This window comes from Zeugodacus cucurbitae, chromosome 4, assembly GCF_028554725.1.
Source record: "Zeugodacus cucurbitae isolate PBARC_wt_2022May chromosome 4, idZeuCucr1.2, whole genome shotgun sequence".
Taxonomy (NCBI): domain Eukaryota; kingdom Metazoa; phylum Arthropoda; class Insecta; order Diptera; family Tephritidae; genus Zeugodacus; species Zeugodacus cucurbitae.
In genome coordinates, this window is record NC_071669.1 from 38,103,488 (window position 1) to 38,117,224 (window position 13,737).

Consider the following 13,737-nt stretch of genomic DNA (forward strand, 5'->3'; position numbering starts at 1 on the left):
AATGAAAACAAATTAGGAATTACATTTCAATAAATTTTGTAAATTAGTTCTGCTAAAAGTTTCTTCAGAAACAATTAAGGTGTTATATTGCAAAAAAAAGTAGTAGGTATTTTCTCCCTCTGTTTTTGCAATAAAGGGTGTTAACAACACTGTTGCCCGTTAAACGCCAATTTACAAAGCAAAAGGCGTAGAAAAAGTTGTAAAGTCAAACGGAATAAAAGGGAAAAGAAGAGAAGCTAAAGGTAAAATTATTTGCTACTTTAACAAATAGATTTCATTTTCGACGCATTTATAATAAATTTGTGTTTTTAAAGAAAATGAGAAATTCGTCTGTACTCGCGTTAATTGTAAAACTTCTTGGGTGCCTCTAGCAACAACACACCCAACTCATAAAAACCACAGAAACGCAAAATATATGTATGTAGTATACAACAAAGATGTGATAAGCAAATTACATTTATAAAAACATAAAAATGCATAACCGTGAATATATATATTGATGACTACAAGGACTAGATGTTAAAATGCCAAACAATGCCTATAATGAACTTTAACAAAGGTTATCGAAACAATTTGCTTTAATAAGAAATTGAAGACTAACATTGAAGTACATCTGCAAAAGGCACAATATATTACCCGTTATATAGTATGACGTCATTGATTATAGAAAATATTTTATAAAAAATTCAATAAATGACAATTTGCATCGATCCTAAAATACAACCGGAAGCACCCCATACTTTTACAAAAATATCTGACTCAGTGAAAACCTTATCTTCCCCTAATCATACAAATCTAACAAAGAGAATTTTACATATAATGATTGTGTACTATAAGTAATGTAGGTTCCCATTCATATTTATTTCTTTATAGCATTCTGAAATAGAACACATAATTACAGCAGTTCCACGTCAGTCTTTATAAAAATTAGCCAGAAATATTGAATCGGTGTCACCAGAGCCCTGGGCAATGGATATCACGCTAGGAAGTACCCATGCGTCCTCTCGCCTTCCTGGTAAGTATATAACTTGGTTGATAACTGAATAAAGAAGCATGATCTATAAAATATTATGTTACTTGAAGTTATAAGTTAAAACCGTAATTATATTTCGGTATAAATTACTAGAACTCATCCACATTATGGATACATTAGCTCTAAAAGTTGCCATAAAATTAATTAATTTAGGTAAAATATTTGTGCATCTTTGCTTTCATATATGATTTGAAATTGCTTTTTGTCAGACTGAAATAGAGTAAACAATTTAATTATAGTTATAAATATGATCATATGCATGTTGTAATTTTCCAAATTAATAGTTTAACGCTTGTTCTTGTTTGCTATGTGTTGTACACGTTTAATAATGTTGCCTGATGTTTTTTAACAACTATTTGAGAATTACTTTAAATGACCAACTTTCTCTTCATTATTAATCATCAAAACACAATTTTCTTGCCGCTTAAAGGCTACAAATTAATTGTAAGATTAGTATATCATTTAATTATATAAATTTGTTTTTGGAAATTATTATTTTACTTTACTCCCTCAGGACCGGCAATAAATCCGGTGGTGGAAAATTCCGAAGAGCCGCAGCCGAGTTTATCAGACTTGCATGATTTTGAGCCCAAATTGGAGTTTGATGATACAGAATTGCTATCGCCACCACCGTTGCAAAGTATGTATTGAGATTTAACCCAATTAAAGTTGTGAACATTTGGTATTTAACCAAATAATAAAATAATGGAAACAATCAACATTTAAATATTCGCAGAAATGTTTTGATTTGATTATTTTTAACTTATGTCCACAGTTAATCAGTTACTACTTCAATTAATTGTTTTAATTTCTTTTAGAGGATGTTATGGTTGACGATTTTGTATTAGCAGAAGGTGGGTCAAGTAACAAATTATTCTGCATAAGAAGAACATATGTATATAAATAAACGATTTTCTTTTTTTGAAGACGAAGACATCGAACCTGCGGAGATAGTAAATCCATTAGAAGACGATTTCGAAGATCAGTTGAGGGAGGTTAGTAAAAAAGCTAGTTATAATTATTGACAAAAATATTTAGTTTTCCATATATTTAGGAACAGTCGGAGGCCATTGTAAGCGTTAAAAATAAATGCGATTTTCTTGGTACTGATAAGCAGGGTAGACATATATTTGCAATTTATGCATCACGATTTCCTGAGAAATCTCAAATGGAAAAATTCATCTGGTCCGTATTTTATATCTTCTGCATTCTTACGAACATATTATTTATACTTTTCTAATTTCAGTGATGTTATAAAAGAAATTGAACCATTTGTAGAGAATGATTACATTCTCGTCTACTTTCATCAAGGTCTAAGGGAACATAGCAAACCATCAGCACAATTGCTTTGGAATTCTTATAAAGAATTGGACCGCAACTTTCGAAAGAATCTTAAAAATCTATATGTAGTCCATCCTACATTATTCATACGTTTTATATGGAAATTTTTTAGTCCATTCATTAGCGACAAGTTTCGACAAAAACTTGTATATATTTCCAGTTTGGACGAATTACGGCAAGCACTGGGTTTATCCAAGATAAAGGTGCCGGATAGCGTATGTGATTTCGACGAACAATTGTCGCGCAGTAAAAGTGGATACGGATACGGTGGCAACAACAACACATCCAAACACATGGCCAACACAGTGCAGTTTGGCGCTCCACTAAAATTCATTGTGTCAAACAGTCCATGTCTCAACTCCATACCGCCAATAGTGCGAAAATGCGTGGATTCGCTCTCCATCACTGGCATGATCGACACCGAGGGCATATTTCGACGTTCAGGAAATCATGCCGAGATAATTGCATTAAAAGAGCGCGTAAATCACGGAGAAGATGTGGACTTGTCAAATGTCAATGTGCACGTAATCGCTGGCCTACTTAAAAGTTTCTTACGGGATTTAAGTGAACCACTACTTACATTCGAGTTGTACGATGATATTACGAGTTTCCTAGGTAAAAGGAATTTTCAAAATTCGGATTGTATTTTAAATTTTGTAATCGTTTATGTTTCAATTATCAGAGTGGCAAAAGGAGGAACGCTCCCGTAATGTGACGCAGCTTATTAGGGAAAAACTACCTGAAGAAAACTATGAGCTTTTTAAGTACATAGTCGAATTTCTAGTCCGTGTAAGTTTTGTATGCTAAAAGTTTTGTCTTCAATTCGTATACATAATTTATTTTTCATGTGTGCTTAGGTTATGGAATGCGAGGATCTAAACAAAATGACGTCGTCAAATTTAGCTATTGTGTTCGGACCGAACTTTTTGTGGTCGAATAGGAACAACACCAGCTTGGAGGACATTCGACCAATAAATGCATTTATAGATTTTGTGCTGCAAAATCACAAAGACATTTACCTGATCGATGTGAATCAACGTCACACACCCATCGGCTGAACCAGGCGGAGAATGAGTGTTACACAACGCGCAAATATTAATAGAACTGTGTATTTTAAAGTAGGTTTAACGAGCAGCACCCGGCTTTGAGTTTGTCGGTGCACAAATTTGTATTATATACTAATTGAAATAAGATTTCACTATATATAGTTTTAAGCTTAAACAGTTTAAGAAAATTTTAAAAACCCACATTTAAGCACTATCAAGAGTTTAAGTAATGAGTGAGTACACTTTTAAATACCGAGTTTACTCGATGTACAGGAAACTGCGGCAAAATTCCGCAGTAAAATTGAAAAGTGTAGTGTGAACGTACGAGCAATTTTTTTATGAATTTTTATGTTAAAGTTGAGTGTATTTTCTATAAATACAATGTTCGAGACTCTCACTTTAATTTCTAGCACAACTTGATTTTTGTAAGATTTGTTGACTTAATGATTCATGATTTGTGCACAATTTGAAATATATACATGTATTTTTTGTGAACTTATTTCTATTCAAATATAATTATTTTTTTTTTAATTCAAATAACCAAAGAAAATCATGCAAACATTTTAATCTTTTATAATCGCCCCTATTCCCGTTGTCGTTATCGTTTTAAAACGACTTAAGAACGCCTATTTGGCATTCCTGTTGGCGTCAACGACATTTATCGAAAATAAATTGAGATTCCCCAATTTGCAACGACTATAGAAACGACATAGAAACAGTCGTTTTTTGTCGTTGCTATAATTGTGAGCGTCATAGAAACGACGCGGTTGTTTGAAGGAATATTTGAAGTGAAGATGAAAATTCCAAATCGGAAACAGTTTGAAATTTTAATTTCTGAAATGGAAAAATATCCTGCATATGCCAAGGACTTTAGAAAAGAGATAAATCCTTTAAATTTCGATTTCTTGGGAGGGATATTTTTTTCTCAAAAAAAAAAACTAATTCCATTCCACCGCTTTCTCGCGTCGGAAATTGTTGGCATTAATAAAATTGCATTTTTATATCTAAGAGTATATTTAAGATATGAAAGGTCTAAAAATTCGAAACGAAGAAAAAAATAGTACTCGAACAAGACGAGGAGTTAATAAACACATACCCATGTGTTGGCTGGACCACTAGGTAGAGTAGTCGGATTAGCCAGAAGCAAGGAGCATGAGACGCTGGAAGTATAACATATTTTAGAAGAAAGTTAGGAGGACGCAGATGTCACCACTACTTCTTTTAAAAAATCAAATAAAGATGGAAGACTAACATTGTTGTACGTAAGTACAATAATTACAGTGATAACGTTGTTTAGAGTAAATAGAGAATAGCATAAAATCCATTAAGGACTGCTTTAAAAATTTGTCTCGTTACATAAAAAAGAAATTTTTATATGGGAAAAGAGCGCCTTAAAGTATACTATATAAAATATGTAGACAAATTTCGATAACTTATCTTAGGCGTTACGATATACTTCAAGAATACCAATTTAGGAACGAAACGACGATAAGAACGACGACGACTTAGAAACGACTATTAAAACGACAACGACAACGGGAATAGGGCCGAATGTTTTCGGAGCAAATGTTACCTCTTTCGCTAATCATATTCGCTTTTTTTGTGGGCAATTATATCCAGGGCACAATAGACCGTAGGTCGCAGTGCGATCCTCTAATAAATCTAATCTAATCTAAGACCATGAACTATCTGGACGTTTATGACGCTAAGTGCTGTGGTGGTGCTGTGAACTTTACGGAAACCATGTTGATGTTCTGCTAGGTTCAGGTGGTACGTGAATGTCGGGAGCAGCAAGGCCTCAAGTGTTTTCACTACTCGGGAAAGGAGAGTTATAGGGCGATAAGACTCCCCTTGGTAATGGAACCACTCTTCCGATTTCGATTTTCCACATATCGGGTATTTTAAGAGTGGTTAGCGACAAATTAAGTACCTTGGTGAGATATTCTATTCCCGTTGAACCTAGGTGTTTTAACATTAGATAATTGATTCCGTCAGGGACGATGGCTTTGGAGGAGGACTTGGTCCTGAACCTCTCCACTGGTGAAAACAAGTGGCCCGCCGTTGTTTCGCATTTTGCGCAGCCGTCTGGTGACACGTCTTTTAGCCTTGTCAACCGGGGGGTGCAGTATAAATTGTCGGCTAAAATAGCTCGCGCACCTCTCCGGGTCCGAGGAGGCATGGCTACCGAATTGAATTGTAACCCGGTCGTCATGCCCTCCTCGGGTTTGACAGGGATTTGACGGTTGCTCACACCAGTGGAAAGATTGCAGGACTTCAAATGCTCTACCCATTTCGTCCGCTTATACCAGTTGTCGAATCTCCATATTGAGATCCCTTATGCGGGGATCAAGGAATCGACCTAGCGTAAGGAGTCACGCTCACTTGCTAAAACTGCTGTTTCAGCCGGGAAATTAGGGCGCATACTTGCAATTCTTCCGGCTGGTATGAAACGTGCAGTAGCATCGGTGTTCACCTTGCGGAATTGAAGTTCGCCAACGTTTACGTCCATAGGAATAGGTAGAGCGGCGAAGGCATTCTCGGTGAATTCTGTGAAGCCGTCCCACTTAGCTTTATTAAAGTTAACATAGGTGCGGTTGTCCGCAGAAATAAAGTCAGGAGGTTTTTAATCGAGATAATTATGGGCAGATGATCTGATGCAAAAGTTAGCATAGGTCGCCAAGTGCACTTTATCAGACCACCGCTAGCAATGGTGATAGATTAGATTAGATTATATTGTGAGGATTGCACCGCGACCTAAGGTCTATTGTGCCCTCTCCAGTTATCACAGCACCTCCTCCAACCCCGTCACGTTAAGAAATCTTAACCTCTCCTTCGCGATCGCCGGGCAGTCAAGGAGTAGGTGCTCTGGTGTCTCCGCCTCTAAATCACAAAATCGGCAAAGGTCCGACGAGTGTATTCCCATTTTGTGCAGATGACACCGTAGTCTGCAGTGGCCGGTATATAGTGCCACCAATTGTCTCAGCTTGTTCCTGGGGAGCGCCATTAACTGTTTGAATCTTTTCAGATTGTATCCTCCCAGGAACAGTTTTGAGTGGCGAAGTCCCTGCATGTGCAACTAACAGCGATTCCTGCTTGCTGCCTCCTCCTCTTTCAGGCGGGTTGTAAGAACATGCCGACCAACCGCAATAAAGGGTTCTGGCCCGATTGGGTTGGTGGCCGCGGCCTTCCTTGCCAGTTGGTCCGCGAATTCGTTTCCCTTTATTCCTTTATGCCCTGGAACCCAAGCTAGGGTTATGCTGTTATTTCTGCAAATCCTGTTCAAAGTATCTATGCAGTCCATGACCAGCCCCGAGTCCACCTCGAAGGATGATAGTGCCTGAAGAACTGCTTGGCTATCGCTGATAATGGGTATGTGTTCCTTATAATATCCCCTGTCCAATATTACCTCTGCACACTTGGTAATGGCATAGACTTCAGCTTGGAAGATGCTGGGGAAATTGCCCATGGATAAAGACAGCTTCAGGCGTGGCCCCGTTATCCCGGCGCCTATACCAACTGCTGTCTTTGATCCGTCAGTGTACCATTGTTGTGTGCTTCTACTTATGAGTTCCTTGAGAGTTGAGTCCTCCCATTCCCTTTTGTTGGATATTACTGTTTTGAAACGTCTCACAAGATGAACCCTTTTAATGATATCGTCCCTCGGCAGGAGAGTCATTGGAAGCTTCCTACCGATGATATCCAGTTGCTGGGCGCTTAACATCCTGCTGTTTGCAATGGTGATAACTGGCGATCTGCTGCAAGTGCTCATTATTCTGGTAGGGGCTTCGTCATTCATTTTGCAGAATGTCGAATCGTCTATCTGTTCTGCCAGCTCCATCCCTCTCCGATCATTTGACAGGCAAGAATGCCCAAAGATCGTGGTGCGCGTTAAAGTCGCCAAGCACCAATCGGTTTTCACCACGAAGTAGCGCACTAATATTCGGGTGATATCCTGTTGGGCAACATGTAATTGGGGGGATGTATATATTAAATATTTCGAGCTCCACATCGCCTGACCGGACAGCTATACCTTGACATTTTAGGATAGTGTCCCTGCGGTCGATGGAACCTTCGATAAAACGATATTGCACGGTGTTGTGTAATATGAATGCTTGGCCTCCACCACTATCTCGCTCGCGATCTTTACGTAAAACGTTGACACCTGCACAACTCAGAAGATCTGAGAGGCTGTTTAACTTGGTTTCTTGGACCGCAGCTATTGATACGCCTTCCCGAGTCATAAAATCAACTATCTCCTCGATCTTGCTCTGGAGTCCGTTGCAGTTAAATTGTAAGAGTGTGGGTGTGTCGTGGTGTTGTTGTCGTGACCTTGGGAGTGAGGTACAGGTGGAGGTTGTTGCAGCTGTGTTACCCGCAAAGGAAAATGTCGCACTTCGGTGTTGTTTGACGACTTCGATGTTGTTAGTTGAGGGGGCAGACTCCTATTACTGCATGGGGCAACGTACGATACACTCCACTCACGTGTGGTGCGCAGGCCGGAATATGTCGGAAAATGACACCAGCCAGTGAAAGAATTGCATCTGCGGTCTGACACACGGAACAGACTGTTCGAGGGAACAGGAGTTACCTTGAGGTCCTCGCACGAGGATTGGGGCGGGATGAAGGTTGGGGGGATTGGTCAGACTGGAAGTCATGCTGTCTAGTTGAGCTCCTGGGGGCCCTAAGTTGGCCAATCCCTGGTTGTGGCGGCGCGTTGCGCAAACTAGGTGCAAGTTGCACTGCCGTAGACGCAACAGTCGCAGTATTGCGTTGACAGCATGGGGCCACATAACGTGTGGTCCACTTCCTATGGGTCATAAGGCCCGAACAGGTCTTAAGATGGCTGCATCCATTGCATGAGTTACACCTAAACGAGGTGGAATTTGGATGGAGCCTTTTAGCGCATACGCAGCAGAAAAATACCTCAGGCCCTGGGTTGGACTCGATGCCAGCCCGGAGTAAGAGGGTGTGGAGCAAACCTGCTGCAAGGCGCATTCTAGTAGACGACGAGCTCGACTTGCCATGTGAAACCAGAGTGACCCTTGCGCAACTTCGTTCTGGATACTATAGCAGGTTAGAGACCTATTTATTCAGATTGAACCGCGACATATAGAATAAATGTCCTGCATGCAATGAGTCCCAAAGATCCCAACTCACCTAACACTCCTCTCCCTGTGGTTCGACCCTGACGATGTAGCACATTTCCTGGGCCTAACGTTAGATGACTCCGACAACATCTTTCCGTTTCAGCATTGCTGGATAATCGTAAAAACAACAACAACAGCAATCTAACGGATAAAATCCCAGTCAATGCCGGTTACGTAGAACCAGTTGTCACGTGACCGGCATCTCTTCGCATGCTCAACGTTCCCTACTCATCTAATACCACTCTCTCTATGATCCGACCCTGTCCACAGCTCATTTCCTGGGTCTGATGACCTTAATGGCAATTAAACATGCGCTTTTCCCTTCATCCCCTTCAAGACAAGACAACAAACTTTCAATCCAGATCATGAATAAAGGGCGCGTGAAAGATTGACGCAAAAAATGTTGATCTCGCACTTGGCTAAAGTTGTTTACTTTTGCTTGGATATCATATTTACTGTTGATATTTTATAACTTATGTAAATGTTTGGTTGTAAAATAAAATCATAATTGGCGCTTCTACAAACTTTATTTCGTTTTATTTGGGGTTTGCTAATTTCTATAAACTTTACAATTGCAAACGTTTGTTTATTCATGATGCGCATTTTCTATAAATAAAGATAATGATTACAAATAACCTGCTGGTGCACAATTTAGATGTGGATGTTCTTCAATTTACGGTTAAGATCATTGAACTTCATTATTTTCCGAACGAAGAAGTCGCCGTAGCGATGTGAAATTTTTGTATCGGCTATATGGATCATGTCATCGTCAATATAGAAGTCCAACTACAAAGCAAAACAATTCATTTTTTTAGAACCAACAATAACAAAACACATTTCGCATTAAATTTACCTCTGAGCCAGATTTGAAAGTGCCTTCCAATCCACTGGAGCCTTTGGTCCAAACCAAGTTACGCATTTTGTGCTTGAAACAAAGCAAACGAATAAGAAGTTTTGAAACGTCATCTTCGCTGGCGTTGGAGTCAATAAATGAGGCCAACTTGGCCAATGGTAATGTGGTATACAGTTTAAGGTAAGAACGTGTTGTAGGCAAGTCCTTTTGCTGGCGTACTTCATCCATAAACACCATTAATTGATGTTCCATTGGATCTTTAACGTAATCCTCCATCGGTGCATCGGCGGCAGGCGGGCATGGACTAACGAAGCGTGGACAAGCGAAGATGAAGAACGATTTGAATACTTCTAGATCGCCACATTGCATCTTAAACATAGCATCATGGTAATTCTTTTCACGAAGCACTTGTTGTATAGACTCATCAATGCATTGTGGATGCAAAACAAGACAGATTGCCAATAAGTGGTACATTTGTTCAGCTTGCTTGTTAATTTGATCATTTTGGTAGGAGCGTGTGCTGTACAACTGCTTGGTGCGTTGAATATACAAAAGGATTTCAGAGAAAGTGCGAATTGCATCAGCATAACGACGCATCATCATATAAGCGAATCCAACGTAGTATGAAGTCGAAATTTGACAGGCAGGTATATGAGAATACTGCGACTTTTTGTGAATTTCTATCGGCTCCAATACTTTGATTGCTTGATAGTAATCTCCCAACAATGAATGTACACGCAATAGGCCTACCAACGAGAAGTAACCCAACATTTTATAAAATGACAATTCGCCAAACTCTCCAGCAACAGTTTGTGGATCGTTTCCTTGAGCAATTGCTTCCAGTTGCTTCTTAATGTTTGAAATGTCCACCAGAGAATGAAGAACATTCAATATGCAAAGTATACTCCAAACATTGCTGTGATTAACGCAAAGTTGTTGAATCTCTTCCTGGGTCTTATCCGTTAAACGCGCCCTATTAAATATTTGTTGTAGTATAAAAAGGTCAAGAACTTCAATGTTTGTAATTTACCTGTATTGCGCAAAGTTTTGGAATTGGTAAACAAATTCATCAACTAATTCCCACAACCAGATATCGGGTAATTCCAAAGACACCGGATTTTGAGATGAAATTATTAGATTGAAGAAGTCGCAATAATTGAAGAACGAATTTATGCGTTGATCTAATTTAGGGCCACCAGGTATACGCGCGTGGATATGACGGTAGTACAATTCCTTATACAAAATTAAGAAAACTTTATCGTTATCTACAATTGACGATACTTCTTGCTCATCAGGCCAAGCGCTTTTATCGAAATGATGATCACTAATTTGTGGAAAGGTATTCTCATACATATTTTGTATATCGAATAGCACACCCTCTTTGATGGCTTGGCAGAAGTTTTGCAGGAAAAACTTTACATTGTCGGGCATTCTGCTTGCGTAGTAGCTACGTTCATATTCCATATCCAATTGCGGATCACCGGTGTGTCCATAATCATCATAGTAATCCTAAAAAAGAGTGAGAAAAGTAAATGGGTTATTCCGATTCAGTCCTTTGTGAATTGTTGTCTCCACAGCCAGAAAGTATGGTTATGTTAAAATTTTTTGCAACTCGATGTTGTGGGCAAATTATTGAAAATTTTTACTCACAGCACTTCCATAATCTTCACCGCTATACATGTTGCTAAGATATACAATTATTCACAAACAAAATTACAATATTTAAACTGTGATTGAGAATTTAAGCACGCCCGCAATTGCCTATGCCACGAAAAAGAGTATTTAGTTGTAAGACAATCGACCTGTTCGTTTTTAGAACTGCTTTATCAACTGGAGAAGTACTGCACAAAGAAGAAATAAAACAAGATTGCCATTCTTCATTTATTATTTGCAAAGCTATATAATTGTTAAAGGAAATTAATAAGAAAATTAATTAACACATTGTGAATTCTACAGAATTCTACAGAATTTACAATATTTAAGGATGATAAAATTACATATATTAAATTAATGCATAATATATTAGTTCATCGTATGTATATACAATTCATTGAAATATATTTGTATGCTTTAATTCACATTAACTTGCAAAATTTAATTTATTCACGTGCATATTATTTTATTTTTGTGATAAGATAAAAAAAATAGTATTTTCTTTTTATTTATTTAAATTTTACCGCACTGTTTTATTTTTATTTTGATTATACAAATTTTTCTCTTTTCTTTCATTCTTTATTGTCAAATTTGACACTGACGTTTTTCGCACCATTTGCTCCATACGGTTGGTGAATATTTTTTATTATTCACATTGTTTTTTCTGCAAAACCCCTCCGATTTTGCTTTCTAAAAAATGGTGTCTTGGAGCAGCTTCTCTCGTCCATTGACGGCGTTATCACAATATCGCAACATTTTACAGTCACCAGTTTGCCGAAATGGTGGGTAATTGTACTAAGAAATTCCTATGCTATTGGAGAATTACATTACGCAACTTGTATATATTGTAAAAAAATTGCCTTATAAATTATAAATATTGCAGCCGTGCAGATGCAAATGCGGAAAGCCGGACATGATCACCATCAGTTTACAATTCAGCCTTCTCGATTCCAGTGGAACAAGTTTAAAGATTTGTTACACTTCTACGTTATGATTGGTCTTATTCCTATCACAGGAATTGTTTTGTACACTAACATTTTCATTGGACCAGCTCAGTTGACCGAGATTCCTGAAGGTTACGAACCCAAACATTGGGAATATCACAAGGTTAGTCCATAAAACAAATTGATTTATTTAAGATACAGAAACAGTGAGAGAGACCAAATATAAAGTAATTTTAATAATGTTATATATCTGCTGTCATTAATGCGTGTCGACATGTTTAAATCCAACATCGTAATTACTTTTCAGCACCCAATTTCCCGCTTCATTTCTCGATATATCTATCCTTCACCACAGCAAGAATACGAAAAATCTTTGCACCATATTTTCGAGGAAAATGAGAAAGCTTTGATAAGGTAATACATTAATACATTTTTATTTTAACGTAGATTCGTTGTTCATGTTCTCGAATTTTTCAGACAACTTGAGAAAGATGTCAATGAAAAAATGGCTGAGCGCAACGATTACAAAGCCTATTACTACAGACCAGCCATCGCCAAATATCATAGAATTTCTAAAGAGGCTGCTGATCATTTGGAATCAATTAGAGGCAATTAAGTTTTATTTGTGAAAAACAATGCTTAAAGTTGAGTAGATGACTACATAAGTAATGTTTAGAACATTGTTTTGATCACATTTGTAGTTAAAATAAAAGCTTTATGTTATTCTAAATTGATGTTTTATTTATACAAAAAAATACTTTACAATTAACATAAGTTTCTATAAGTACATATATTTCTTACGATCATATGTACATAAGAGAAATATAACTTAATACTATACCAAGAGAGATCTAATATAACTAGATTGATTATTCAGCCCCAAGCTTGGTTCTTGCAATAATAAAGAACAAGTTTGCCATTCGTACCATGACATTCGTAGAGATTTTTTATAACTTGATCCGGTGCAGGAGCAAATGTCTGATTCACATAAAGAAACTAAAATAAAACAGTATTAATATCAAGCGATATTTATTTTAAATATGAAGGACTTACGATCTGTTCACTTGCATCTAATTTAAGATATTGGTGTATAAACTTCTGTATCCAACTAACAGTTTTATTGGGATCTACTGTCCATTTGCGTTTTTTGATTATTGGAACGTTGCCCGTAGCATTTAGTAGTATACAAACTAAAAGACATTTTAAAAATTATGGAGACTAATTATTTTGATAACATGATTAAATACGCACTTTTTGAATTGTCTTTCTCCGTTATAGAATTATCCTCTGTATCCGCCATGGCTTATGTTGTGAATTAGTTAATTATTATTTTAAAGTCAAAATGTTTATTCCTTTGTATTATCGAAAATAAAAATGTTCCACAACAGCTGTTTGTCAAAACTTTCATATCGTTTCAAGTGACGACGTTGCCACATAGTACGAAAACTAATACTTCAAGTATTTATTATTAATTTTCAATTTTTGTTTATTTTCTTCTGTAATGATTTTTTTTTTCAAATCTTAACTATTTTCACCATACCTTGACTGACGAAATTCCAAACATGCTTAAATAAATAATTAACAAGAATATTACCAATGTTTCTATTAAACTATATTTAGAATGTTTTTAAATTTGAAAATTTTAAATTTAAATTAAACAATACGTTTGTGTTAGTACATCATCAGAAATGAACATTTAACTATTAATCAATAAATGATC

At 37.2% G+C, this 13,737-nt stretch overlaps 4 protein-coding genes across 7 annotated transcripts; 2 read left to right on the forward strand and 2 right to left on the reverse strand.

The window, feature by feature from the left end:
- The first annotated feature begins 94 nt into the window (after positions 1 to 94).
- On the forward strand, positions 95 to 4,972 carry LOC105216304 (rho GTPase-activating protein 68F). Of its 4 annotated transcripts, none has more exons than XM_011190727.3 (9): positions 95 to 242; positions 874 to 1,015; positions 1,548 to 1,673; positions 1,852 to 1,887; positions 1,961 to 2,028; positions 2,094 to 2,218; positions 2,280 to 2,989; positions 3,057 to 3,163; positions 3,232 to 4,972. In XM_011190727.3, the coding sequence occupies exons 2-9, from the start codon at positions 970 to 972 to the stop codon at positions 3,430 to 3,432; spliced, it is 1,419 nt and encodes a 472-aa protein (XP_011189029.2). In that variant the 5' UTR covers positions 95 to 242; positions 874 to 969; the 3' UTR covers positions 3,433 to 4,972. The 4 variants fall into 4 exon arrangements, with proteins under 4 accessions (XP_011189029.2, XP_011189026.2, XP_054086268.1 ...); XM_011190724.3 differs by having other exon boundaries at positions 96 to 242; positions 2,088 to 2,218; XM_054230293.1 differs by having other exon boundaries at positions 148 to 242; positions 846 to 1,015; positions 2,088 to 2,218.
- Positions 4,973 to 9,075: 4,103 nt separating this feature from the next.
- LOC105216299 (eukaryotic translation initiation factor 3 subunit L) lies at positions 9,076 to 11,247 on the reverse strand. Its single transcript, XM_011190718.3, has 4 exons — positions 11,071 to 11,247; positions 10,451 to 10,929; positions 9,421 to 10,393; positions 9,076 to 9,353 (listed from the first exon to the last, which is right to left on the reverse strand). Exons 1-4 carry the CDS (start codon positions 11,098 to 11,100, stop codon positions 9,219 to 9,221), a joined length of 1,617 nt encoding a protein of 538 aa, XP_011189020.1. The 5' UTR covers positions 11,101 to 11,247; the 3' UTR covers positions 9,076 to 9,218.
- A 421-nt stretch (positions 11,248 to 11,668) lies between these two features.
- On the forward strand, positions 11,669 to 12,747 carry LOC105216298 (NADH dehydrogenase [ubiquinone] 1 beta subcomplex subunit 5, mitochondrial). Its single transcript, XM_011190717.3, has 4 exons — positions 11,669 to 11,855; positions 11,957 to 12,180; positions 12,325 to 12,431; positions 12,495 to 12,747. The coding sequence occupies exons 1-4, from the start codon at positions 11,771 to 11,773 to the stop codon at positions 12,631 to 12,633; spliced, it is 555 nt and encodes a 184-aa protein (XP_011189019.1). The 5' UTR covers positions 11,669 to 11,770; the 3' UTR covers positions 12,634 to 12,747.
- Positions 12,044 to 13,451, reverse strand: LOC105216297 (autophagy protein 12-like). The gene is made up of 3 exons (XM_011190716.3): positions 13,269 to 13,451; positions 13,071 to 13,207; positions 12,044 to 13,013 (listed from the first exon to the last, which is right to left on the reverse strand). Exons 1-3 carry the CDS (start codon positions 13,315 to 13,317, stop codon positions 12,891 to 12,893), a joined length of 309 nt encoding a protein of 102 aa, XP_011189018.1. The 5' UTR covers positions 13,318 to 13,451; the 3' UTR covers positions 12,044 to 12,890.
- Positions 13,452 to 13,737: the final 286 nt, after the last annotated feature.

Coding starts and splice junctions, on each gene's coding strand:
- LOC105216304 (XM_011190724.3), top strand. CDS start 970: ATGGATATCACGCTAGGAAGTACCCATGCGTCCTCTCGCCTTCCTG. Junction 1,016..1,547: donor TGCGTCCTCTCGCCTTCCTG/GTAAGTATATAA, acceptor TTACTCCCTCAG/GACCGGCAATAAATCCGGTG. Junction 3,164..3,231: donor TAGTCGAATTTCTAGTCCGT/GTAAGTTTTGTA, acceptor ATGTGTGCTTAG/GTTATGGAATGCGAGGATCT.
- LOC105216299 (XM_011190718.3), bottom strand. CDS start 11,100: ATGTATAGCGGTGAAGATTATGGAAGTGCT. Junction 10,930..11,070: donor GTGAAGATTATGGAAGTGCT/GTGAGTAAAAAT, acceptor ACTCTTTTTTAG/GATTACTATGATGATTATGG. Junction 9,354..9,420: donor CTTTCAAATCTGGCTCAGAG/GTAAATTTAATG, acceptor TTTGCTTTGTAG/TTGGACTTCTATATTGACGA.
- LOC105216298 (XM_011190717.3), top strand. CDS start 11,771: ATGGTGTCTTGGAGCAGCTTCTCTCGTCCATTGACGGCGTTATCACAA. Junction 11,856..11,956: donor GTCACCAGTTTGCCGAAATG/GTGGGTAATTGT, acceptor TAAATATTGCAG/CCGTGCAGATGCAAATGCGG. Junction 12,181..12,324: donor AACATTGGGAATATCACAAG/GTTAGTCCATAA, acceptor ATTACTTTTCAG/CACCCAATTTCCCGCTTCAT.
- LOC105216297 (XM_011190716.3), bottom strand. CDS start 13,317: ATGGCGGATACAGAGGATAATTCTATAACGGAGAAAGACAATTCAAAA. Junction 13,208..13,268: donor GGAGAAAGACAATTCAAAAA/GTGCGTATTTAA, acceptor AATGTCTTTTAG/TTTGTATACTACTAAATGCT. Junction 13,014..13,070: donor TAGATGCAAGTGAACAGATC/GTAAGTCCTTCA, acceptor GTTTTATTTTAG/TTTCTTTATGTGAATCAGAC.